This window comes from Phalacrocorax carbo, chromosome 8, assembly GCF_963921805.1.
Source record: "Phalacrocorax carbo chromosome 8, bPhaCar2.1, whole genome shotgun sequence".
Classification (NCBI taxonomy): Eukaryota; Metazoa; Chordata; class Aves; order Suliformes; family Phalacrocoracidae; genus Phalacrocorax; species Phalacrocorax carbo.
In genome coordinates this window covers 34,340,628-34,368,511 of record NC_087520.1, presented here as the reverse complement: position 1 = coordinate 34,368,511, position 27,884 = coordinate 34,340,628, and the positions used below count along the sequence as shown (strand labels likewise).

The window sequence follows — 27,884 nt, the reverse complement described above, 5'->3', positions numbered from 1 at the left end:
CAGACAGAAACCCACAGTCTCTGGGCACATAAATTTTTATTAAAAAAAGAAAAAATCCAAAGCACAAGCAAAGTATGATGATGCCCAGCATCTTACTTGCTTAGTATCATTGTCCAGGAACCAGCAGACACCAGCAACCATGATACCATACCTGAACCATATACCTGTACATATGTTACGGTAAAATGTTATATATGTTATATCTAAACAAATATACACAACATGTAAATTAAACCAAAACAAAAATAAAAAACAAAACCAACCAACAAAACAAACCACAGAGCCAAGAAGAGAAAAAGAAAACAAGTACATTTAAGGGATGTTAACAGAGTCATACACAAGCAGGAAGATGCCAGAATTTCAAACAGAAACATTCGCCATGTTTTAATAGCAGTTAGAGAAAACATAAGGGGGTCACTTTTCCTTAATGCTTCCTATGAGCTTCCATTCTTCTTGTCTTTATTCAGAGATTTCTTTTTTAGGGAGTTTTTTTTTTGTCTGCTTGGACAGAGGAATTTTAGATCTAACCAAAAAAAAAAAAAAGGCTAAAAAAAAAAAGCTATCTTAAATACTCTGTTTCCCTTTAAAAAAAAAAATCTTTAAAGAGTGCAGAAAAGCATCATTAAAATAACAAAAATTTTAACAAGTTCATGAGCTGATTCATGTTAAGCTGTATAGTCATTAAGGTGTGGTGCTTTCCACTGAGCAGAGAAATGTAACAATGAGCTCTTCCTGTTCACATGTCAGGCACAGTAGCAGTTTTTCGCCTTTTTTAATTTTAAGAAGTTCTGAACAGAAGGAGGCAGCTTACATGAAACAGAACTTCAGTGCCTTTGAGGATGGTTGATGCACTGCCAAATGCTTACAAGCGCTACAGGAAGGGCAGACAAACACTAAGGCAGACTTTGTGGTTTCTTCAGGTGTAGACATTCCAGGTCACTGCACACACCTGCTTGTGCTCACAGTGCAGACACAGATATTACTTCTGCAAAACTAACAGCACATTTGTGACTCTTCCCTCGAAGGGATGAGCTAGGGGAGCTGAGAGAGAATACTCTCTTGCAGAATACAAAAGTTAGATGCTTAGAAAGAGCACCAGGCTCGTAACTCTAGATGCAAGGCTATAAATTCCACTAGTGAGGGCTGTGAACATTTCTGTACACTTCAAGCATCAAATTTTCATTAACCTGGATTTTTTTACATTTCTAAAAATAAAATGTTCTCAGTGAAATTTCTACCAAATGGATCAGTACACAAAATATGTATATGTAAGAAATTATGTGAAGTTATACATCTTGAAATAAAATAGTGTTAGCTGTTCAGCATTGTTCCCAAAATATAGCAGTATTCTGAAGTACATATATTTCAACTTTCAGAGCCTTACAGTGATGATAGTTTAAGGCATAGTATGATCAACATTATTTTATTATAGAAATACATTTCTGTAACAGGATTCAATATAGTTACTTTTAATGTCCTTCATATCTGCACAATATTAACCTTGAAATATAATCTTCCTCCCAATTATAATTAACTATTTTAGACATATAATTAATTAGATGTATTTGAAATTACCTTTAGATTAAAAAGACACTAAAACCTGTAGCCTTAGATGCAAACAACCCTGGCAGTGTAATGACTACAGTACATGGCCTTGCAAAGGTGGAATGTATCTAAAATGTTTACAAATGCTATGAAAGCAAGATCTCTTTCAAAACTACATTTCCTTTGATGAAATGAATTCTGATCACAAAAGCACTTGGAAAAATGAGTGAGCAGTATTTATTTAATGTAACTACGACTCTTGCTTGTCACACGTTTTGCCACAAGCCTTTCCTGCTATTAATGCCCTTAAAGAGTTTGAATCTTCTGCCTCCCAAATGCACAGCAGGAAACCAATTTGCAACTGAGGAGAAAAAAAAAAAACTTCAATTTAATTCTTCCATGTTACATTTCAGTAAAGCCAAAGACCTATTCCTTGTTCTTTTTAAGGCACTCCCTCAAAGGGAATCCTAGTAAAAGATCCTAGGCAAAATATAGCCCATTTAAAGGAAAAAGATCTTTGACACTTTGATGTAAACTGTTCACTGCAAAAGCCTGTTTGCCTTTGCAGCCAGGAGGGTCCAGTGGACAGTAGAGCCCTGGCCCACCTCAATTTTACAAGTTCAGTTAATAACTTTGGGCAACTTGAACTCCTACAGCAATGAACAGGCTTCAGAGCACACAGATATTTGCAAAGCAGCAGCATCAACTCCCTTGTTAACTCCTATATAAAGTGTTTTAGTTTGTCACTGTGTCACAGAGGAATTGAAGCAGAGCTCTTGTTAGAGCACGGGGGAACCTGGCCAGCATCCCATCCATCGCAACAGGGCCAAGCTATCATGTAGTCACATCTGTCATTCCGCACTGCGTCACTCCTGGTTAAGCAATGCCACCCTTCTTCCAGGTAAATAACTTGCTTGCTTTTAATTACACTCTAAAACCAAAAAGGCACCAGTTTACATTTAAGTGTTGTACAATACACATAGTGTCAGGTTTGAAAATGGCACTGATCTATTTGCTCTTAAGAGAGATCAAAATCTCTAAAAAATAAAAAATTTTAAAACTTATTTATACATCTGCACCTAGATAGCAGATTTACAAGCAAACTTGTGAAACAGACTGTATTTCAAAATAAAATAGAATTCTGATCCCGACAGTTACCAAGTGCTCAGTGCTTCCTACTGCAGCCAATGGGAGCTGAGAAGCCTCAGTACCCTTCAGGGCACACCCTAAGTGGTATAATCATAGAAGTCCCTCAAAACAGAAGGGAGGAGGGGAAAAAGAGGGTAGGGAGAAAGCAAACAATTCTTCAACGTTCACAACATCACTACGAAGAGAATGTAACATATGGCAACATAAAAACATTGCTGCAACTGGGGTTCAATGCACTCCCCTTATACTGAACACTGCTGATCTCTTATAAAGCTGTACCAGATAAGACACCTGGTACCATTCTGGGTATTCTACATAGAAAATTTGCTTTAGTGGATGCTTCAAGGTACATATGGCCATCAAAACATTTCTGAAGGAAGCAAAGTGAGTGAGCAATTTCTCTAAAAGGAAGCTACAAAGGATTTTATTTCCTTCTAAGTATTTGTAATTAAAATTATTAAATGTTAATTAAATTATGATGTCTAAAAAGACAACGTTATTTCTAGTTTAGTACTCATAGTTACAATGACTGGTGCCTGCCCCAGGTTTCAACAGAGTTCCCTCTAGTTTCAGTAAGACCACTTAAAAAGCAAAGAAACACTAATTCCCTGAACACAGAATGAAGAAATGCACAGAAGAACTACCAGAGGATGGAGATGCCTCCAAACCACAGTGACACATTCTTGCTCTCCTAGCCCCTGACATCGCATAACCGGCCTACTTCTGCCCCACTGGAGTTTCAGGAATAGCAATGAAGACAAAAACTTGTCCCATTTAGTCTTGTACTGTACTCCCTAGGGGATGAAAGCACACTGGTTTTAAGAAACAAAGTTAAGAGCACAGACATACCAACTATCATCAAAGTGCACTGTCATATAAACAATGAAGTTACAAAATTTACAGGGCCAAAACAAAAATTTTTATTAGCAAAGAAGTAAAGATTCATCATCACTGGTATTGATTTCAGAGAGGGGAGTAGAGGACTCTAACATTGGCACTTCCACAGAATGGCAACAAGCCGCATGAATACCCAAAGGCTCCTCCCGGTATGAGTTAGGGCAACATTGGTTTTGTCCATCCACTTGGATATGAACATTCATAGGGCTGTCTGAATAAGCAGACTCCCACTTTTTTAAGGATAACCTACATGGCTCTTCACTCAGCGGATGACTCCTACTTAAACTACTGCCCTCTGGCACAGTCCTCCCGGATGCTGACCCTCCATGGATGGTTTCTGTAACACTTTCAGACAAAGGATCTCTGAAAGCCTTTCCTGAATCCACTTTACTGGACTGCTTAAGCTCACTGCCAGAGGTCTCGGCACCTAAAGATTTATCAGCATGTCCAGCCTCAGGCTCTGCAGATGCAGCTGTGCAAGTATTCGGTAAGACATCTGAAGGCGATGGCTCTGTGATTTCAGTCTCTGGCTGCAAGCTGCTACATGCAGCTTCTTGTAGGTCCCTGGCTTGGCCATGGGCACCTGCCTCTAAACTAGGTCCTCCAGGGGAAGGTGGAGTACTGCGAATAGTCCCATCAGCACGGTTGATGATTCCATCACCCAGTGTAGTCTGTGAAGTGCGAGCTGGCGTCAGGAGCGGGATCTGTCCTCTCACCCGAGGTCTGTGGAACAGTCTGTTCCAGAGCCTGCCCAAGCGCCGCCGAGACGAGCTCCGTCTTGACGAGTGTCGTCTCATCTGCCTCCTCATAGCTGTTCGAATGTTCTGCAGCACAGAAGCCTGTAACACAGATGTAACAAACTATGATTTCACACACACTCAAAAGACTTCTCCTAAACCCTGTTCTTTCCACTAATATCTCCACCTCACCAGAATTCTCAGACTTGATCCCTAGACTTCCTTGTTAAATGCAAATTTTCTAATGAACTACCAAAGACAGCTCTGCCTGTACCAAAAGACCCTCCCTTTAAGTGTTCCCTTTATGAGTTTAAGCTCTACTTGTCTGCCCAGGAAGATGCTCCACTCACAGGATCAGACCACCCCTAAGGAACCAGACTGCAGACCACTGAGTCCTCTATCATCAGCAATAGCAGAGGATTCTCAAAAGCTGATGACAACAGCAGAGAAGAAAGGTCAACGCCCTTCCACCTGAGAACTACAAGAGCTTTATCACACTAGGAACTGTATCACAGTTGGATACTGTTGACAGGGCACGGGAGATTTTTGAGAACTCGGCAATGAGATAGAAGAATGACTTAATGGCTTTCCAGTGTAATGTATTTGTAAATGAAAAATAATCCCAGAATTTCCCAAAAATGCTGCTAGAGACCTTACTTTCTTATCACTTCAGGCACATTCACAGTTTCAGCTTGAAACGCCTTTTTTCTATTTACTTTCTGACCTTTCTCTCTGTCTCTGTTCATTCTATCTTGATGTACTGCAAAACGCATGTGCTTATCTCACTGCTGTTCCCTAGCAAACACATTTAATGTGTTCAAAGCTACCCACAGCACCAGGGTGCATAATTGTGGTTCTTCAGCTCCAAGAAAACATCACATTTTTATATGACTTCCATATAATTAGCACAGCTACTGAAAGAATACAGTTCCAGATTGATTCTATCTAATTTATAGTCATGTCTCCATACTTGTGATGCATTATACACAGGGAAGTCTTCAACTGGGGGAATAAGTCCTTGTGCAATCAGCTGCCCGTAGGAGGGTGGAGCTTCCCGCCGCACAAACTCTGCCTCAAGCCGCGTCATCTGGGTCTCAAATGCTCTGGAAATGGAACCAGAGGGAAAACACAGAAGAGAAGTAACAGTCAGTTTGTCCTGTCTCCCTCACATTAATGCATAAGAGCAGTGCAGAAGGCTTCACACTAGACAGCAAAAATGCAAACCTTCAACTAGGCTCCATGAAGATCTTATCAGGACGCTAAAATAAACAAAAGGAATAAGAGTAGAGGGTATAAGCATCAGTGAATCAAATCAGCAGACTCTTTGGTGCAGTCCCAGGTTGGACTCCGTGGCAACTGGAGTTTTTTCACTCGGCCAGCTTACGCTAGTAACTGGGCAACTTGTTCAGCAAGGGCCCAAAGGTTAGTTTTGGAAAAGACAACATTAAGAACTGGAAACAATCACACAACAGGGGCACCTGCAGCTGCAGAGAGCTCTGGCTGTCCTGCCAGAACCAAGGCACCAAGTTTCCCACATAACACAGTGGCTGGTTTCCAGCTCCTTAATCATGCAGATTTGATCAAGAGAGAATGTAAAGCACACTGTGCTGAAAACACAAATGGTGTCAGCAGCACAGCACAGAACTGGTGCACATGACAAGAGATGGGCTTCAGAAAGCCCCTTATTACTCCCTCCCAAAGGGCAGAACCAGGCTTGCACAAACACAGAAAACACAGACAGGGAAACACACACACTATCCATACAGCAAGGCATGTAGGACCCAGGGAAAGGGTCACAGCTCACACCAATGGGAATGGTGGAAGTAAATTCTGCTCAGAACAGGCCCTACCACTGTAGGACATCACTTAGTAGAACTGAGAACGAGAGTAGCTGGGGAGGGCAGGGGGAGAGTTATTCAGTTCCAATTCAGCAGAGACTTCACTGTAACAGTTCAGCATTCAGTTTTTGGCAGTGCAAGGGGTTTGTTGCAAGAGAAGGAGGTGGGAGAAACAGCTGCTCAAAACGGTTTTGATTTAAGCTAGATACAGGTTCTGCCATACTGCACAATAAATGTATATTTCTCATAGATCACAGAAGAGCTGACATTCCCCTCACTGCTTCCAAAAATCTTGACTACTCTTCTCTAAGCCTAATGCTGTGACTGCTATTTAATTGCCATCAATTCCTTGGATAGATTTCACAGCATTTTGCCAACTCTGGTTAACGATTGACTTGTTTTCCTTTAAACAGAAAAGGAAGAAACCCCACAGCTACTGGAGCGTCATAAAAGCAAGAAGCTTACCTGTATTCCCTGGTCCTCAGAGAATATAATTTAAATGCACAACCCAGTGCTATCACCAGCAGCAAGCCACACACGAGACTCCCGATCAGAGCAGCTGTGATGACCTTCCTGGGAACGATCACCAGGCAGTTATGTTCATCGCTTCCATCCTGGCAGTCTTCTTGGCCATCACAGCGCCAAGTCTCAAAGATGCACAGATTTGTACCACAGTGGAAGTTTCCTGGCTGGCAAGTAAAGCAGTTTTTTTCATCCGAGCCATCTGGGCAGTTCTTTTGGTTATTACAGCGGTCAAGTATTGAGTAACAAAGCCCACTGTTTCCTTCACATGGGTATTCATTCTTCTGGCAAGCCGGACAGTTCTCCTCATCCTTGCCATTTGGGCAGTGCCACCAGCCATCACAATGCTGCTTATCTGTGAAACACTCCTCATCGCTTCCACAAGGGTGTTCCCAAGGAAGGCAATAGCCTTTCACCTGATAGGTTGCATTGAACCCATGGCCAGCGCTCTTGGAGCGGGCATGATATGAGACAGTAAGCTGGCCCTTTGATGATTCCACGCTCACTGAATGCCTATTGTTGTGGTATGAAAATGTTTGCATTAATTTATCACCTCTCTCTCCAATACCATCATACACCTTTACGTAGTCATTGTAGCCTAACTGCAAATCAAGCTGCAACAGAACATGTCGATTATCTTGTGTGTCCACATACCACGTGCAACGAAGATCTGATCTGCTGTGATCAGCACGGAATAAGTCTGGGGAAGCAAAAGATCCATAAAAATTACCCAGTGTTTTGCCACAGGAAAGATCAGGACAATTATCTTCATCTGAACCATCACTGCAGTCCTTAACTGAATTACATCTCAGCTCGTTGTTCAAGCACTTGGTGGAGTGGGCTGCACTGCACTGGAACATTCCTGAGGGACAGATGCTGGACAGAGGCTCTGTTGGAGGGACAGTACAGTTTCTCTCATCTGAGTTATCACCACACTCATCCATGGAATTACACTTCCAAGTACTGGGAATACACTTTCCGTTTGCACAATGGAATTCATCTGACTGGCATACAGCCTGACCTGTCTTTCCTGTGAGAGGCCAAGGAGAAAAAAGTCAGTATCAAAACTTTGAGAACTATCTGATGTCACTTCTGAACGTCTACTACCCTGCATGTCACAAGTCAATCGGTCAGGCCAGTACACTTCAGGAATACTGTTAAAAAGCCAAATGGAAATATATCAGTGTTACTGTGCTAACACCTTGCAGTCATCAAGACTGGCCCAAGACTCCTGTCAACAAAAAATACTACCATCTTCAGGTTTTGCCAGAGAGAGTACAAATGAAGCCAACAAAACTATAAGATTTTACCTCTAATGTAAGAAAGGCGAAATCCCTGAGCCTGTCCTGAGCTTGATGCATCTGAGTGAAAAAATATCCAAACATGGTCCCTTGCAGAGATGAAAGACGGAGGTATGGAAGATCCACACACTTTGTACTCCTCCCTCTTGGAAGATGGGCCAATCATCAACCAGTCTACTGCACACTTCTGAGAGTCTTCCAAATCAAAGTTCTTAAAACTGCCAGGAACAAAAGAAAACACAAGTTGTAAAGAGTATCTGGAACTCAGCCAAACAGAGAAAAAAACCAGACTAACAGCTGACTTTCTGTACCAAGCAGTGCTGACATAAAGAGATCACGTTCAAAGATAATGGAACACCTACAGCATCTTAAGCACATATAAACAGAGCACTCAAATTCCCCCCAATTTGGAAAACCACCCATCTCACAGGTATAAACAGCATGCCAAGTAGCTCCAAAAGCTGAAAGGATGATTCCTCTTTTACTGAAGAGTCCTTAAACAAACTGCTTCCTAAAATACAGGTATGAGTAAAAGCAAAATTCCAGAATACATTATACAGATGGTAGACTAATTTCAGCAGTCTTTTCCAACCTTAAAAGCTATGAAGTTATGGGATGAGAGGAGAGACTTGAAAAAGAACAATAGGGAGCTGTATAAAGAACCCTAAAGTGATAAATACAAGAGACAAAAATGAACTCTTCAAGCTATGGATATGCAGCAGGAAGACAACAGGACTGCAAAGGGTGAAGTCTAACGTTATTATTTTTTAATTCAAAAACTAAAATATTCCCTTTCTGGGAATGCGAACACGAACCAAACAAGCCTATAACTTTTTACAGTCAAACCTCCAGCCTTTCTGCTGACTCAAGCCCAGTGATTATTCAATAGTAGCTTACCTAGTGCAAAGAGGTGCCCCAACTGTTTGCAGAACACTGAACGCAACCAGATAATACTCCCTAACCTGTAGCTCAGGAACCATACCGGGTATTTGCTGTCTGATGAAACACATTACATTTGCATTCAGTAATCAGCAATGACAATAGACTTGCACAGAGAAGCATGCTCATTAGGAAAGGACACACTGTTCAGAACGCTTAGAAATGAGTTTTGGTCCTTCCATATAACTCAGCTAGACAAAATTAACTTGGTAGAAGTTTGTACGTACTCTGTGCAAATACCTAGACAGAAGTTTCAGGAAGGCTGAAAAGCTGGTACAGAATACTGACCTCCTTCCACAAAGGACTTTTCACAAACATCTAAGACGAATTTTTCGGAAAAAAAAATGAATGGGAAGATAATTTTCTGATATCACTGTGTATTTACAAAAGGCAGTCAATGCCTGCCAGATCATGCCATTTGAAGGTGAAAGGGAAAGAGCAGGAACTACATAAACTAGCAAATTCATTTAAGCAGGAGACCCAGCCTACAAACATCTCCGGGTTCTGCCAAACATATCAGCTTAATGACTCAAAAAAAAAAATTATCAGCAAGAGAATGAGAAGCAGGAGAGCTCTGAAAGTGTTAAGTTAGAATGGAAATTAAGAGATTTCCAACAATACATGTGCAGGCAAGGACAATCCACCCAGAAGTATCCTTCCTCTTTTCTAATTCATTTTTTCCTACCATACTCTACGTGTCTTCACAGCTGGGAAGAAATATTTCCACAGCACCTAATTCTTGGCTATAAGCAAACTCATCAAGCTTCTGAAAACATCAACCATTTTGCAAGAAAGTTTTAGACAACTGTGCAGTCAGAATGAAAAGATTTATGTATTCAGCCATGCAAAGGTAAACTAAAGAGTATCTGTCCCAGGTGTTCTGCAAAAAATTTTAATGGCCAAGAATGTGTACGACCAGGCACTACAGCATGAGAAGGAATTATACAAAGCATTAGTGGAACTATGGGCACCCACAGCAAGTATGTTGCAAGAGAGGCGAGAGGGCATTACTGAGCTACCACATTGGTTTTACTCAGTCTAACTCGTTTTGGCACCAGACATCAACAAGAGTTTCTACTATCTACCTGGAGGACTGTTTGTAGGGTTTTCTTGTCATAAAGACTTTTTGGATAAGTATTAGAAATACCTTCCTGCACAACAACAAAATTTTTTAAGAAAAGGGAACAGTCACTAAATCAAGAAATCGAAAATCGGAACTAGGAAGGGGTGGGGAGAAATGACTAGAAAACTTCTGCTTGTGCAATACAAACCAGATAATTTAGTAAATCTTTGGTTCTCTTACTTCTACAGTTTAGATGTACCAGGACCAACCTTAAAGACCTGAACAGTTTGCTCTGCTATCCTACCCAGTTCCTAGCACTCCAGCCAAGTCCCACAGCCACTCATTTTCCCCACTCTGCTGAAAAGAGCTACTTTTGTGTATCAGATAAATAATTCACCCATAGTGTTGTTACACAACACAGACTGCACACACCCAAGGGAGAATTTGTCTATATAAGAAGCTCTCTGTACCTTACATTATAAATGCATTTCTTTCTAGGAAAAAAAAAAAGAAAATGTTGAACACTTAAGATTCACACAAAGGAAGAGTACAGAAAGGTCAGCTACACACACATACCTTGTTTACAAACTCTTGCAGATAATAGCGATACCTCTGGAGAGCCTGCATTTGTGTCTAATTTAACAATATCTTCTACGTGCACCTTAAGAATGTAGTATTGTACATTTCTAATAAATGGCTCTTTTTGGATTATTATAAAGGGTGTGGAAGAGGAAGAAACTTTAGTCCTGCCTTCCAAAGTGGAAGCACAGGCATACAGAGGATAACTGATTTTCTTGAGTGTCAGCTGTGGATCTGAAATAGATTCAGAGCAGAATCCCACACTTCTGCATTAAGAAATACAAGCTTTAGCCACAAAACCAACTGAGTAGAAGGGCGACAAGGCAGAACAGACTTACAAGGAATCACCATCTTTAACAGCCTCCCTAAAAACACCATGCCTCTCAGGGATGAATGAGCTACTGAAATAAATGCCTTGATATTTGAAACAGGGCAATACAGAATACTCACAAGAATGAACTCCTTTTAAAAAACAATAATCATTTTAACCACAGGTGCCTAGGAGTTTCAAACACCATTGAATAAACACAATTTCTCTGAAAATGCATATAAATACCATAGCAGTTATAAAATTTCTTCTTCTAAGGACAAAAGCAAAGTCAAAGCAGTTATGTTCTACCTCATGCAAAGTAGTCAACAGACATATTTTGAACAAATTTTACTTTGACTAAGGCATTGTCACACCACTCCACCATCCTTTTATGTTATATTGTCTCCACTGGAAGCAAATTCTGCCCCGTTTATATTGATGGTGATTTTACTCAAGACCAAAAGCATGATACACTTGAACAAGCCATCCAGAAACTTCACCATAAAACACACTCCTTTGTACCAAAATATGAAACATTAATACATGTGTGCACATATAAATACATAAAATTGGTTTTTGCGTTATAACACATTAGCAACAACAAAGTTTTGTGTTAGAAGTTTCTGCCATGCTAATCTGACATTAAATAGCCTGCTGATTTATTACACCTGAGAGTCCTGAATAGTGCATTCAACCTCTGCTACTTCATTCCTTTCATCATCTGTAATTAGATCTAGCGCTGCTGTTGTTACAGTCTTCTGAAGAATAATTTAATCCTGCTACCCACAAAATGGAGCACAGGGACATTCACTTATTCAGCTGAACTTTCTCAACCTCAAATGCAAATTTTTCTGTCAACAGGATTAGCCCAATGGTTGAATGATTGAGCATATACAGTGAAAATAAGGGACAAAGTCTTGTGCTCCTACTGCTTGCAGGACTGTACAAACACCTTACAGTCTCTGGAAAAGTACTGAATGAAGTATGTAGTTACGGTTCTTGAGGGAGGTCTCAGGCCCTTTGTATCCAAAACCCACGTCATTTTGTGTGATTAAAACAAGAAACACAATCAAGTCATACTGAAACAGTACTAATGGACAATGTCATCCATGCCTCATGCAGCACCAGTCAGTACTGCAGCATTTTTAAATGTCTTGGGCAGGGAAGCACAAGGTTTAGGGGGAAAAGCAAGAGAATGTACAGAGGCTGCTGGTCAGTTCCACCACTAATCCACTCCAGCAAACCACCCTGATTCATCTTAAAGAGCGGGACAGGGACCCAGAGGTCCATCCTACCATGCAAGCTGCAGTGCACAGTGGTACTAAACTCCAGCCTTTGCACTCCTCAAATACAGCCTTCCCCACCACACTGCAGCTGCCCCTTGGGGTGCAAACATTCCCCCTTCACCCACAAGCCTCACTTATAGGGCAACACTTCTCTGCTCTGGCATCCCAGCGCTCGACAACAAAGGGAAGGGGAACACGGCCTTCCTCCAGGCTTTTTTCCTCTCCTCGTCCAGTGCCCACAGCCCAAGCTCAGAGGGCAGGGAGAGGAGGAACACTCAGGAACAATACTGCAGGGGTCAAATGCTGGTATACTGAGTACTTAGAACTGCAATATTAACAAAGTACAACATCCACCACCAAAACACGTAACATTCTTTAAAATGCTTTGGCCCTTAGGCTGTTCTCACTGGTGCCTGTGGATCTCCAAACCAATACAGGAATAGAGGAGGAGATTGGTGTAAAAGATCAAAATTATCAGACCAAATATTGTAGGTTTTTCTTCTGAAAGATGCTATTCAAAAACACTAACTCCAGTTATCTTGCTTTTGGAACATCTATTCCACAGCTAATTCCTTTTTTAAAAAAACTAACTGTATAAAAAGTACAAGAGTTTAATAGTCTATTAAACACTGGAAGCATTCAAACTCTGAGGATCAGAACAACTCAACATTAACTAATAAATACAGCACTACATCTGTTTTTACAGAATTCTGCAGAAATAGGTATTTCTTTCAGTGGTACGATACTGAAAAAAGGTTACCTCCAAAACTGAGTAGGACTCCAGGAGCTTACAGAAAATTACAGGGTCAGCCATATATCAGATCTTGCCTGTAAAATTACTCAAGTGAAGCAACAGCAGCCTACAATGATATTTTGCTATTAGCTATCAAGTGTTTTTATGTTGCTAGAAAGAACTTCATTAAACCAGCTTATCATAAATACTCATTTACACTCTGAAAATATGAAAACAATGTGCTACCCGCAAAACTAATGCTTAGCAGAGGCAAGCTTTTTGACACGTGCACTGAAAGGAGCAGTAGCAGCTAGAAAAGAAAGTGCTTCTATAAATGATGTAGGGAATTCCCTACAACCCACTCAGTAATTTAAGCACAAGCAACTACAGATTAAAGAAAAAAAGAAAAGCATTCTTAATAACTGCAAAAGGATGCTCAGGAAAATTAACCAAAAAAAGGGTAAACTGTTGGAGGCCCAGCATATATAAAGTCTGAATGAAAGTAATTAGTAAATAAAAATAATAGATGTCTGATTTGGCCCTCACAATTCATTTTAAAAATGGGAGAATAAATATTACGGGTAGATCAGTAAAGCACAGTCCCAAATTAAAACAGACCAGCCAATTTAGCAAGAAAAGTTATTTCTATTTGCCAACCTCTCACAGCAAGTGCAGACTGTGAACAACTGATGACTTAATTGGCTCATTAAAAACTTCTGCTTAACCACTGAAGCACAAGGACCTGGAAGTCAGGAAAGCTCTATTCTACTCCCAGCTCCCAAGCACAAGCTAGCTGTGTAACCTTAGGCAAGAGACACAGGGGCTCTTCTTCAAAATCTAAGCACATGCAACTAATGAAATAAATGGCTATTATGAGCTTTTTCCAATTAATGTCAACTTCTGAAACACAGTGATTTTGGTAAACAGACTATGCAGCAGTCTCTCTAATTCTTCATACAATTACAGACCAGCAAGCCTTTACATGAACAGGCCTCAGTTTCACTCAGATATTGAAACTCAGATGGTATCTGAAAATTTCTTTTTTCAAAGCCAATGACATGAATCACTGACGTGAAAGCCAATGAAGGTGATCCTCCCCCCACTCAATTATTAAGAGACAGCTTGAGTGGATCCCTAAGTAGATCACTTTTCAGTACTCTTCTCTTGAATTCTGAACACAGACAACATCTTACTCTCAGTCACATAAATTCCTGTAACAAAACCCAATCCATTTATCCTCTGCCCACATCAAGTTAATTACAACCATCAGGTAACAGCAAATGCTAAACAAAAATTATTTTGATCTTTTTCTCAGATATGAGGAAACATATACATATAAAGCCTGTAAAGGATGGTACAAAGGCAGTTACTGCATATGACATCTTTATCTGACCTTGCAGGATTTTTAGGTAGTTGTCTCTGAAAACAGGCATAAAAATAGAGAAAATGGAAAGAAAAATCAAGTAGTTTCCAAAACAATAACTAACAGACTGATACCTGAATGTACGTGACACAACACAGACCTGTAAAACAGTAGCCACTCACTTGTTCCCAGGTCTCAACAGCACCATTCCATCAGACACGCATACTTGGAAGAAAGTATTGAAATGTGCATAATTAACAGAGAGGTATAAGCACAAGGAACATTTATTTCCTGTTCTTGTGAAGTCTCCCCCAGGGATTTCTAAGAACTATAAAGCAAAACAATAAGCATGGAAATGTGAGGTTATGAAGAAAATCAATACACACAGAGGAAAGGTAGATACTAAGACAAAGCTTCTAAAGGATTTGCCCACAGCAGCCAGCATCTTACATTCACATGAGATCTGGACACTGTTCTACTGAAAGCTGCTGAATAATAGGTTTATAAAAAAAAGAATACCGGCTGCAAATGTTTTAGAAATCAAAACTACTTTCAATGGCAATTTTATCCCTTAATGACTCCTGCCGTATCTCAAATATGATGCTTATATAACATTGATGTCTTCCTGTCAATGAGAATTCAAGATCAAAGCAAATGCATTCAGCATAACATCACACAAAGGAGGTGGGATTTTTTTAAACCTTCCAAAATCCAAATGTTATCACAAGAACTGTTTGATTTTCCCAGGAAAATTAAAAAAGCTACTCTTTTATGCCCTTATCACCACACTGTCAGGACAAGAAGTATACCTTCTTCTTAAAGAGGAAAAAATGTTTGTATTTGAACCTTCTTTCCCAGTTTGCCTATATCATGCTAGCCTAGCCGAGTCAGCTCCTTCTTTTACGTCCTTGGCGTTATGAGGGCTACAACCATCTAAAGAAATCCTCCGATGCTGTAACATTTTGCATTTTATACACTGGAGTGAGTCATTCAAAGTACATTTATAGTCAGGAATGCAATACCACAACAGCACTCTCTAGGATGTAAACACATAGCTCCCATTGTTTGCATGTGCATAGGAGGGCAAGATATGGCAGTGCCAGAAAACAAACCCAGTAAGAAGAAATTTTTCAAATCATATCACTATGCACACATCTAAACTGTATACACACATTATTACCAGTTTCTTCATCTTAGTTTCCTTAATTTCTTTAGCCTCTGATGCACTCTTACTCGGAGAAGATAATCCTATATCTAACTCGGAGCTCTGAGACGTTTTCATAGCATAAATTGCAGTACTATTCTCCAGAGCTGAGCCCTGTGTCTTATTTGTATGCTTCTTCAGAGTTTCCAACAATCTCTGCTTTGAAACAAAATCCCCAAGTCCAATACAATTTAATGGGGTTTAAAAGCTTCTTTCTTTATATGGATCTCAAGTGCTGGCAGGTATCTACTTCCTTACTTTTGATGAGTAGTTCCTATTTTGAACTACGGATGGTGGAGCCCTCCTATTATTCCATCTGTGGCAGATTTGTTTTTAATTGCTGATCATCTGCAGTTGAAGAGGTTTGCAGTCCTTTTAAACAGCTGAGCAAAGAATGAGCAGATGGTGTCAAATACAACAGTACTAAAAACCAAACAAAAACCCCTTTCCTAGATTTGCTTTTTTCTTTTTTTTTTTTTAATAAGAAATTCTTGGTTTGAGAAGGATACTGCCATTAACCCAGAGAAATAAAGTACATTCACAATATGCGAATATTATAGCTTAAACATTCTTAACAAACCATTTGTAATATATTCTAATCTTTTCCGAATACCGTTTTTACAGATTGCGCAGGAATTGTGCCACAAATACTGTTATTTAATTCTGTTGGAAATATTAAGCAGAAAAGTGCATGTCTTTTGGTTAACAAGTAACAATAAGCTATTATTATCTTCAACTGTCAATTAAGCATAGCACCATTTCAAGACATTACAGCAAAAGCTATTTTTGCTCTAAGAATTTTACGCACCCCACTGAGGCTGTTTCAGGTTTTATAGCCTTCACCTATTCCTATTTATAAGCAATGAAGAGAAGGGGGACTATTTAATGTGAGTAAATATATCACTGTTTCCCACCTCCTCATCTATCAGAGGTGGACGAGATCTCACACAGGTATCGTCAAGATAAATACAGTAAAAGACTACAAGTGACTTACATATATAATAATGGATGTCAGAAGGAGCCTGCAGAAACAAGACACAGCGGAACATTTCTAAAGTGAGAGAGGTGCCCAACCTGCAATCATGCTCCAGTGTAATCAACTTCAGCTTTCTTCAACCATTCAGCAGCTCTGACAAACAGCCCCATACTGCTATACCAGACAAGAACACGCATTTTATGTCATTTCAGCAAAGCAATCCTTTACCTCCACGGAGTATCAAACCATACCTAATTGTTATCATGTCTCCACTGTCTCCCTGAATGTACCAGCTGCAGTTTACAGCTGGAGGATAGTTCAATGGCCAAGAAGGACTATAGATGACTCCCCGTCTCTCTGTGTGCTGTTCCAGTCCTCCACTGCAAGGACCTGTTAACAAGAAGGAAAAAAAAATATTCTTGTTAATGCTTTTCCTAATCAACAATTCACATTAGCTACAAGTGCTTTCATCAGTTTCTGGGGATTGGAGACAAATGAGAGTCAACAGTTTTATCCTCTTACTGCTTTCTTCCCTGCCCCAGTTTTTAATTAAGACACCCGCTCTAAGTGTAGGTAAGCATAACCTGCATTTCAATGCAGGATCAATCAATAACCTTGTATGAATCTACCAAAGGCTACAATCAATGGATCTGCCAAGAGGGTGTAATACAGAAATCCTTCTCACCAGCTTCCCAAAGCCTGGGTACATCACCCAGCAACTGAAGAAGATCCATATTCAGTGTAAAGTATCTAGGAGCTCATTTTGTTGTAACCTGTTCCTGGACATGTTCATTCTCCTAACCATGACAGACCTGAAGAGTTTATAATGGTTAAAAAAAGTCTCCAACAGAAAAGAAAAAAGGTAAACAGGACTCCGATGTCAAGCATTTTCATTGAACATTACTAACTACTCTAAATTCCTTCTGAACTCCCACAGATAAGAGAAATTTTCCAGACAGGGAAAGGAGCAAACAGGGTTAAATAAAGCTCAGTATTTTCAAAGCACTTTCAGATCTTCCTATGGAAAACAGCAGGCCAATTAAGGCTACATCAAATACTTATAATTTGTAATTAAGCAATTCAAATATGAAAGTGAAATGTTCCAAGGACAAGTGGGAAAGCTGTTCTGATGGGAAAACATACTCTCAGCAGACTACAAGAGGGGAAATTCTGCGTAATGCAATAGCTATTCTGAACATTCTCCAAAAATATTTTTTAAACTATTTTTAAAACAAATTACTATCTAGAGCATGACTTGTGGATTGCAGCTGAATATTCCAATTTTTGACAGAAGCTTACTTTCTCGTAGCTTAAAAAGGTGGCAAGGAAGAAATGGTTGCCTATACCTCAAGTTTCCTCATATGCATCCAAATACACTGTGCTATAAATCACAGATTTACAGCATTGCTTGAAATTCAGCCACATAAATACGTAATTTTCAATTCACAGTCAGGATCAGATTTAGCTGCACTGGTGATGGCGTGAAGAAGTGTCGGCAAAACTGCCTGGCTGCAATCAAGTCAGGTGGCAGGGCTGCCTACAGAGCTCCTGGCTGGGGCTGGGGCCAACCTGCAGTATCCCCCCCACCAGAATCCATGCCTGGCTCTATTCTGTTTGTTCACAGTAAGCACTTTTGAAGTGAGAGTCGCAGGAATATAAAAAGCATGAGGTGAGTAACTTACCTGAGGCAAAACATATAAAACCCCATTCTTTTTACTCTCCAAGCAGGGCATTCCACAGAAACGTATGCATATAATTCCTACTAGTTTAAAAGGCCACAAAAGCATACAGAATACCTAAGTACATGAAAACATCTATTTTCCAAACAAATATTTTGCAGTAAAGCAGTTACAAAAAACAAGAACATTATCACATATCTAAAACCAGAGAGGCTCCATGCTAGATGCTGGCAAAATACTGAGATGCAGATGCGATTACAGAACTACAAAAGCAAATATAAGATCCACTGGACTTTTCAACTCTAGTTCTCAGTTTGTTGAGGTCTATAAATGTGTTCCTCCACTTGTCACTGCATCAATGTATCACAGCAGCATAAGAGGATCTAGAGATCACAACCACATGAAAGGAGCTAGAAAGACTGCATTTCTTAACTGCCAGATTACTAAAACTTCTCAATGGGAAGGAAACAGGATGCACAAAGCAGAAAGAGCAAATACACCAGACATCACTACCCAGAGGCTTCTAGCAACAGTTCTGCAAATATTTCTGTTCTCCTTGTACCAAATACTGCTCTGGATTAATACCCCTTATTCACAGTACATGCATTAGAACACAGAACAGAATGAGAATTACACAAAGCTTATTTTACTTTCCATTCTGATGAAGTCCCACTGACATGCTGGTGACTCCGCACGAGCACTTCCACTCATGCATTCATCAGTGCGGTTAAGCGGAGTTTTTTGGTGAAGTATTTACACAGATCCCAAGCAATACTTATTTGAAGTAACATCACTAGCATTTTTTCTTCTGCAATAATGTCTAGTTTCCTATTTTGTAAGCATTGGATCTGATCAACATGATAGTTCAGGTTCTCAGTGAGAAACTTTTTCTTATTAATATGGCACATCTGCTATGAACATGGGACATGGAAAGAAGAACAGACAAAACAAAAAGGTTTTCCATTTTAGCATTCAGCATTTTAGAATTACAGCTGTGAAAATCTAAGGACATAAGCAAAGTAAGGTCTGCACGGACACTATATGCCATTTTGGGCAGTTCATCTGGCAATGGTCATTGTTCCTCAATACTTTCCCATAGCTTTACCCTTCTGACACACAAGAAGCATTTTGGATTTGCCCTACTCAAAATTGAAAGGACAACTGCTTTGGTCTTACAAAGGCTCCTGATTTGAATGGACTACTAATCTGAATTCATATTGCCAAAACATAATTACCTTATTCTAAGGATATGTCCACAGTCCCCTAACCTATTGGAGCAAACTAGGAACACACCCCCATTCACCCCCCAAAGCTACTATTGTGTTTACCCAAACCTCACTTAATTGTCTTATGCTTCTGATGCCTTTCAGTTCCCATCAATGCTCATTACTATGGTATTTTCAATAAATCAACAGATCTTCCCAACCAGCTGTCTGCCTCTCTACTCCTTGCACACTGATTGCTGCATGGCAGACAAGGTGAAGTATCCGAGTGCTGCTTTCAGCGAGCTGTTCTCTCACCTGCATACATTTTGAAAGAAAAACCTGTATTAAACAAAGCCTTCAGTGCTGGCAACAAACAGAAAAAACACACAAGGGCACAATTTCACACTGTTAGCGTTTCAATGTCAACAAAGGGGCCCCACTTCCCTCCTCAGCTCCTGGCCATGAAGTTCGCAGAATCACATACCTGTTTAAGTATTGTTATTGAGTTGGGCTTCAGCATGACAGTGTGATTCCTTAAGGAAAACAAACAAAAGCCTTTTCAAATTGCCAAAACATCTACAGGAAAGGGAAGTCTCTAAATAGAAAGGTACAGTCCTGGATTCTGAAGGCCTTATCATCAGCGACAACGCACAAAAGCTGCGACAACATTTTTTTCAAGAATTGTTCTGTAACACTTTTTCTGCAGCCTTTCTGCACAAACCCAGAAGAAAAGTGAAAATCCAAACCCCCAAAGAGCTTTCGTTTTCCACATTTAGGATTAGTAAAGAAACATAATACCTGGATCAGCAAACCAATCCACCAAAAATCTTACTAAGATGATGCTTTTCAAAAAGATATTCTCAAGACAGGCAATAATGAATCTTTTATAGATTAAAAAAAACTTTAAACAAATGCCAGAAAAGGTTTGAGTTCAGATTGGTTTTGTCAACCAGATATAAATCTTAATGATGCTCTTTCTGTAAACAGCAGATTTCCCTTACTAGTTAAGTATGCCACAAATACTTGCAAGAAAGTTCCCAAAACTTTAAATGAATAACATTACTCCTATTTTTGCAACAGTGACTATAACAGACAGACGTCGAGCTCCACCAGAGCTGGGGCACTAAGCTGCGCAGGAATAAATTTTCAGATGATCCCAGCAGAAAATAAATCCTATACACTCTTCTGCAACACCCTGGGATCTGCCCCAGCCCGAAGGGACACATCCCAGCCATCTGCTCCGGGATAAAGGATGGTCTGCACCTGCCACAAGGAACCTTCTCTCAAAACTGAACACTTGGCAGTATATACTTCCTCAGTAGCTATATCAGGGTCAGCAGGAAACTCTCCCCAAGTTCTCCAGATGCTGCCTCAAGGAGGGCCTGCACACATTGCTTAATGCAGACACCTTACGCCTGTGGAGAAAAAAAAAGGACTTAAGGCTCCCCTTCACTTTATCCAGTCTCCAGCAGGTTGCTTCTGCCCTGATACTGGAACCACCAAAGGCACAACCCAAGGGTTCAACTCGCTGATCTGACAAAATCTGAGCTCGTGATCCACTGGATCTACAGGCTGAAAAGGACTCACTGCGAGCCTGGGGAAAGGGGACTCAGGGAGAGGACTGCTGCCTGTCAGCAGCAGCAGCTTTTCCAGCTTAAAGTTGTTGTACAAATACAGCTGAGATGGTGGCTTTACCTGTGTTCTCCAGAACTCATTATTTCTGCTATTGTTTTCTGAAAAGAAACCACATTATACCTTATCATAGAGATCAACTCTGTAACAAGCTGCTTTGTCAGGACATGTTTAGAACAGCAAGCATTCCTCCCAACTCTTACCAGGGCTCCTAAGGAACATCTCCTGCAAGATGATTCCTGGCAGGGTCATCTGCCTTACAACTGCATTATCCTAACCTGTTATCCTCCAACACACAGGTAAGAGAAGCTACACACGAATCACACTATTGCAATGCCCTTTTATGATCATTTTTCTCCCTCGCTCCAGTTATGCTGTCAGGAGACAAAGTAACTCAAAACTATATCAAGACAAGAAAACATGAAGGCCACAGTACTCTGAGGTTTTCAGCATACTTGAAAGAATAAAAGACAAATGTTACCACTTTCTCTCTCTGTTTCTAGAACAGCATTAGAAAGCAGAAAAGCCAGACACAGTAATTATACATAATTACTCAAGTTACACTTTGTAAACTCATATACCATATAGCCAACGGATGGCAAACTCCATCAAAACTCACAGAATCATCCAGACAGAACAGTCTAGGATACAGAAGACATTCTGGATTTTTTGCAGTGAAAGAACATAACTACAATGCTGCAAACAATGTATGTCCTATATGGTTCATCCACGCTTCCCCAATCTAAATTTAAGGAAGTTACCTAATCATAAAATTGCTACCTTTTCCTGATTTAAACCTTCTCTCAAACCCCCATGTCGACTTGAACGCTCAAGCTCCTGCATTAATCAGCCCACTGCCTTACAATTATTTTTGTGTTTTCCCATTTCCTTTCCTCCTCTTTCTCTTATTTGGTTTTTCTGTTTTAATTTAAGTTGCAACCTATTTGGGCAAAAGTATGCCTACAAACAGCGACTGTGGATTGACAGGCACAAGAGGGCCCTTATCACTAAGAGGACCCTGATTGCAATGCTCCTGTAATGTCAGTAAGTCACAGTACTGCTTTAGAGAATGAAATTAAACTAAGAGCTGTGATTCTGGTTGAATTTCCACTTTGTCATTCATGAGGCATCTTTAACATTCGTTTCAGCTCCCCTGGGAGTGCGCCACTGTCCCCAGCCTGATATTCCCAGGCACATTTCCTAAACAGAGTTTTCCCCTAAACATTGCAGCATGTACTGCAACCTCAGCCTCAAGCTTATGATTTTTTCCTAGCACAGTGACACTGATGGAGTCTATCTATAACCCCCGGAAGACTTAGAAGTCCTAAACTTCCTAAAACATCATTGTTACTCTCTCAAACAAAGGTCATACTGTTTTATTAAAAGATCTCTTCGCATGGGGAAGAAACAGTAACAACTCAAAAGAACAGTAAATACAAATATGAGAAGTATGTCTTACCTAATGAGGTAACAGCACTTTCTGTTTTCCCAGTCAGGAAGAGATTCACTGTGTAAAGACAGAAAAATAATGTTGATACAGGTTCCAGTGGTGCTGGGTGGCGGTCCGTGGTTAATCATTTCTAGGCATTTGCTGAGGTGTTAATATAAATGCATTGCAGCCTTCCAACAAGAACTTTGCTTATGTACACAGGCAAGTCACGTAATCAACTATTATCCTTCACGGTAGCTATAAAAAAGTCAACACACAATGTTAGTTTAGTACCTCTCAAATGTGCTACCAAAAGAAACAACTGCCAATCTATTCTAGGTTGTCTTCTGCAGGATTTCTTTTAATTGGGGAAGACAGAAGAACAATTATGCTAAAACATTCATCATCACAGCTAGTCACTCTATACCCTTAAATGTTGGAAGATAACTAAGGAGATTATCATCTTTAAATGTCTCCTCTGCAGAAAGCAGAGTTTGTTCCTCTCAGGTAAATGTCACCTTGAAAATAAACTGCTAAAGCTAACATGATTACCGTGACTAATCAAAGGCAATGAAGTTTTCAAAAACGTCCACTGCTATAATCAAAACAGGATGAGGCGGTGCTTGCAACACACATCTGACTTACAAATTAGTTTCCAAATACTCTTCACTTTCTCAGAAGTCTCCTCTCACAGTATATACTGTTAAAGTGATCTGGTAAGTGTAGTTACTACCACAAAAAATTTCCCGTGTCATTGTTGCTCCAGAGGTCAGTGTTAGCATGTAGTTCCATATTAGTTTCCCCATACATTCTTCAAGGCACTTCTCTAACAATTACAGTGTATTTCACTACCTGCTCTCATTTTAGCAGTCTTCTATAATCTACAAAAACAGGCTATTAATAAAATGATAAATGTTTAAAAGAATTAGAAAGGTTTAAAAGGTTACAAAAACTTCATTTACAACATCCCAGCCCAAGCACCCACACTGGCTTTATTTTGCATGTGTTGAGTCCTAAATCTTTTCATAGTCAATCTGTTGGCAAGCATTTGGTAAAAAAACATCATTAAAAAATGAACAATAGGAAGAGAGAGGAAGAGAAACCGTCCCTGTTCCCAACAGTCACTTAGGAAGCTGCTGACAATTAACACTATTTATGTCTCAGAGCAGCATGTAGGAGCGCAGGCCCCTATTGTCTTTGACACTGTCTAAACACATCACAAAACAATGACCCTTGCCCCGACCACCTTCTGGTATAACTTAAACCAGCACAAGACGAAAAAAGTACCTACCACTAAAGGGGTGGAAATAGAAAAGCTAAAAACAATCCATTGGCTTGCCAGTTCCAGCCCAGCCAGAGTTTTCAGTCACTGGTGGGTCTGAACTATCACCAAACTGCAGCAGCCCAGGTGCCCACAGCAGTCCTTCCCTGACTTATGTCTGGATGTCCACAATTTGGACTTTCTCCTTCCTGAAGCCACTGCTCCAAAAGCTAAACACAGACAGAGATTTTGGCAGGCACACATACCACTATGGACCTCAGGCTAACACCAGGCCCTGCAAACCAGAGAACAACCACTCCTGGGGGGTTGCCTGTTGCAGAGGACTTCAGCATACTACCATAAGGGCAAGGGCAGCGACTTCTCACTCCTTCTAAGTGGTTGCAGGATGGAGCTTTTAGTAACACACAAGGGAAGGAGGGCAACTGAACAGCAGCGTACGTATGCTGCGGCTTGAGAAGAAACAGGCCTGAGCTGCAGATTTGTGTTAATAAGCATTAACACGATGTTCAAAGGACCATAACAGCACTGATTTTATTACATAATTAATGTACAGTAACATTTGTTATATGATAATAACAACGTGCCACATAATTATTTCCTTTGTTTTGTGACGCTAGCTTGCTCCCATAGGTCAATAAGCGCACCTAGGAGCAACACTACCATCCTGTTCCAGGAAACAGCTTGGCTCTCTTAACCCTCGCTCTGTGACAGAGCAGCGGGTCTGTTTGTGACAAACCTTGGATCACAGCAATAATGGTGACAGAACATTTACTCACACAGTATTAAAGTACTGCTATTCTTGTAACCATAGTAATATAGTCATAAAGACTGAGAAGAAATTAACCAGTGATTAAGTCACAAATTTAATTTCATGAAAATTAAAATATTTTGTTTTTCTCCAAAGAAAGTACATGAATATACTCTGCATAACTATTATCACCACAACCAAAAGGAATGTTTGAAGATGCCTTGTATGGAAACATCTAGGTCTGTACTACCATTACACAATCTTTTTTCATGCTTCCTACCCAAATTTTCCTGATGGCCATAACAGAATACGAGCTCCCAAGCAGAGGTTCCCTCGCACGGCTGATGAGGAGCCCCACGCCCTTTAAATGGAAATAAGTAGCATGAAGACAAGGGGCACGATAGAGTGGAATTAACCAACTCTGAATCTTGTTACTTTCTTCTGAGGACTGTTAAACAGATAGCCCCTAGTTCGCTAGCAGGACAGAGTTACAGGCAGCTTTGCACACCAGACCTGCCAGCCACCGCGCAAAAATGCTTTCACCTCTGCAAATGCAAAACATCCATTGGCTGCTGTTGCAAGTTCTTTGCTCTCATTTTCAAACTCTCTCACACTAAGAAGTCAGCAGTCAAGAACAACACTTCCTTAAAAAAAAGTCTAAGTTTCACATTAGGTACTTTCTTCAGAAACTGAATAAGCTTACAGTTTCCAGTATCTGTTTTCCTCGCTCTCAGTCTCACTCAAGACCATCAAATCAAACCACAAGAGTGCTGTAAACCAGTGTTTTCTGAAGCACTCAGCTCTCAAAAGTGTCAGAGGCCCAAAAGAAAGAACAGCCAATCCCCGCTGATTTTCTTGTCTCTTGTCAAAACAAAATCTTGTCAAAGTAAAAAAAGATGAGAGACTAGGGTTATATTAGAAAGTTTTCTAGATGCTCTTTTTGTTAACAGTTGGACAGAGTTACGGGAAGGCCAGAAAAAACAGAAGCAGTTCAGTTGGCTTAAACTCCATGTAGGAAACTTACTGTGCCATTCACTTGGATTGCTAAATTATTTTCAGGGTGAGGTTTTCAGCTGGGGAAGCGGTTATTTGGATCAAAAGGGAAATCTACATCTCAGCACCTCTGAACCAAATGACATCTACCAGGCTTTTCCCACAGCCAGAAGGGAAAGATGTCAGCTTCACTGTTTTAATTACTTGCTATTTGATAACTTTCTATGTCCTCCAGAATTTCTCAAGAATGAGAAACAAAATGGCCTCATGGAAGAACAGTTGCAACAAACCCAGTTCCAGTCTTTGGAGCAGCAGTTTACAGACGAGGTCACACACAGCAATGGTCAGTGGCAGTGCATTGATACAGGCACCAAACACCACATACAGCCTACAGGAGGATAAAGGAAGTAAAAGAAAAGAATGGCAACAAGCAAGAACCAAAAATAAGGATGAAAGGAAAGGACAGACAAGCAGGAAGTAAAATATAAAAATACTTAAAGCAGCAGCATTATGGGTTTACTGAAGCAGAATACCGTACAAGCTTCCCACCTCTCATGTTTCTGAACTTCCACTACTGTCAGTTGTGCAAGGAATAGGAATAATACATTCCAGCTGAAAAGAAGAGCCAGACAGTGAAATTCCAGAAGTCATAGAAAGCAGAAATCTACTAAGCTTTCAACCTGGCATTACCCACAGCTAAATACAAGAAGTGTTCTCACTTAAACTCTGGAGTTTACATAATCTTTTGTTATCTTATTAATCATTTTAATAATAACCATAACATTTCTGTTAAACAACAAAACCTTTAACACAGGTCTGACCAGACCACAAAAAATCCCCCAAGAAATTCAGAGATATGACAGGAACTTGTATCTTTCTCTAACTTTAAATAAACAGCGCAGCAGACATTATCCTCATGCTGTGCACATCACTGACATCACTTTAAGTCTCTGAAAAAATAAGTGTGGTACTAGCTAGAACGGATGTTCAAACTGTTTTGTAGTATAGATAGCTTTTTATACTGCACTTCCGTTAGTTAAAATAGATACATTTGAAGTAACCAGAGCAGCTTTTCAACTTCCTTCATTTTTCTAGGCAAACACTGATGTTAAAAAACACACAGAAATAGAACGAGCAGTCTGGCCACAGATACCCATTTCTGATCATTTACGTAACAAACACTGTCATTTGGCATTATTAAAAATTAAGTCTAATACCCTGTATTAGCAAAGAGCTGTGGTTTTAGCACGTTCTACTTCGAGGAGCCGTAACAGTTTACCGAACAGCCGTCGGGACAGTTCAGAGCAGGCCCGGCACCCCTACGCTGCGCGCAGCAACACTTCTGACAACACTGCTCCATCAGAATCTTTTGGCAGCACGCTGGAAAGGAGCAGTCAGCTTTAATAACTCCCAATTTCCATGTGCCCCTGTTACATACGCGGGGCCTTTCGCTCTCTGGTACTAGTCACGGGCATCAACGCTTCTCCCTAACAGAAAAACACATCTTCCCTGAAAGAAAGGACTGACAGACTGAAAACCAGTAACACGCTTCATCACGTTGCCTTAACTTAACACCTGCTGCGAAGCAGAGCGGAGAGCAATTGCTTCCAGCAGAAGGCAGGGAGGAGAGCAGAATATGGCAGAGAAACGGCGGGGGGGGGGGGGGGGGGGGGGATGTTTTTCCACCCTGCCACTCAGAGAAGTGACAGGCAGGCGAGAAACACGACCGAGCGCCGGGCAGGCGCGGCGGCACCGCCGGCCGTTTCGTAACGGCCCCGTGAGTCGCCGCCCGCACCGCGCCTCGCGGGAGTTGTAAGTCCGGAGAAGGCACCGATAACGTCTAAACTTTTTTTTTCTCCCCTTCCTCCAGGCTCTATGCGGGGCTACCGTGGCGGCTTCAAAGCCAGGGGCAAACCGCTAGTTTCCGCGGGGAGCGGGTAGAACCCCGCTCGGCCTCCCCGCCAGGCGCCCTGCGTGACCCGCAGCCGCCCGCCCCGTCAGAGCGCGGAGGGGCGGGAAGGGGACCCGCCGACACCGTTCTGCGTCGTCCCGTCCCGCTCCCCACCTCCCCACCCGGTAACATCCCGTAGCGGACGAGGGGAGCCGGCAGCCCCGCCGTGCCCGGACATGCCCCGCCGCCGGGGAGCCACTCACCCAGGCAGATGGCGGTGAGCGGCACCAGCGCGCCCTGCCGGAGCTCCGCGGCCGCTGCCTTCTCCATGGCGGGTCGCCGCCGCCGCCCGCCCTTCAGCGCGGGGGGAACCACGGCAGCTCCGCGCCCGCCTCGCCTCTACGCCGAGCCACAGGAGCCGGCGGCGGGGCCAGCCCGCGCTTCCCCCGCGGGCTGGGGGGCCGAGAGTGGCGCTGGCGCCGGCCGCCGCAGCCCCATGGCCGGCCCGCGCTCCCCGCTCCGGGGCAGGTGGAAGAGGACAGACAGCAGCAGCGCCGCCGCCGCTCCGCCGCCGCCGCCGCCC

General features: G+C 41.3%; 1 protein-coding gene across 3 annotated transcripts; it reads right to left on the bottom strand.

The window, feature by feature from the left end:
• Nucleotides 1-17: 17 nt before the first annotated feature.
• Nucleotides 18-27,884, bottom strand: LRP3 (LDL receptor related protein 3). 3 transcript variants are annotated; one of them, XM_064459547.1, is made up of 7 exons: nt 27,565-27,884; nt 22,418-22,465; nt 16,694-16,832; nt 7,999-8,207; nt 6,632-7,718; nt 5,299-5,431; nt 18-4,430 (listed from the first exon to the last, which is right to left on the bottom strand). In XM_064459547.1, the coding sequence occupies exons 1-7, from the start codon at nt 27,629-27,631 to the stop codon at nt 3,618-3,620; spliced, it is 2,496 nt and encodes an 831-aa protein (XP_064315617.1). In that variant the 5' UTR covers nt 27,632-27,884; the 3' UTR covers nt 18-3,617. The 3 variants fall into 3 exon arrangements, with proteins under 3 accessions (XP_064315617.1, XP_064315618.1, XP_064315619.1); XM_064459548.1 differs by lacking the exons at nt 22,418-22,465; nt 27,565-27,884 and adding an exon at nt 17,128-20,160; XM_064459549.1 differs by lacking the exons at nt 22,418-22,465; nt 27,565-27,884 and adding an exon at nt 14,445-14,487 and having other exon boundaries at nt 16,694-16,815.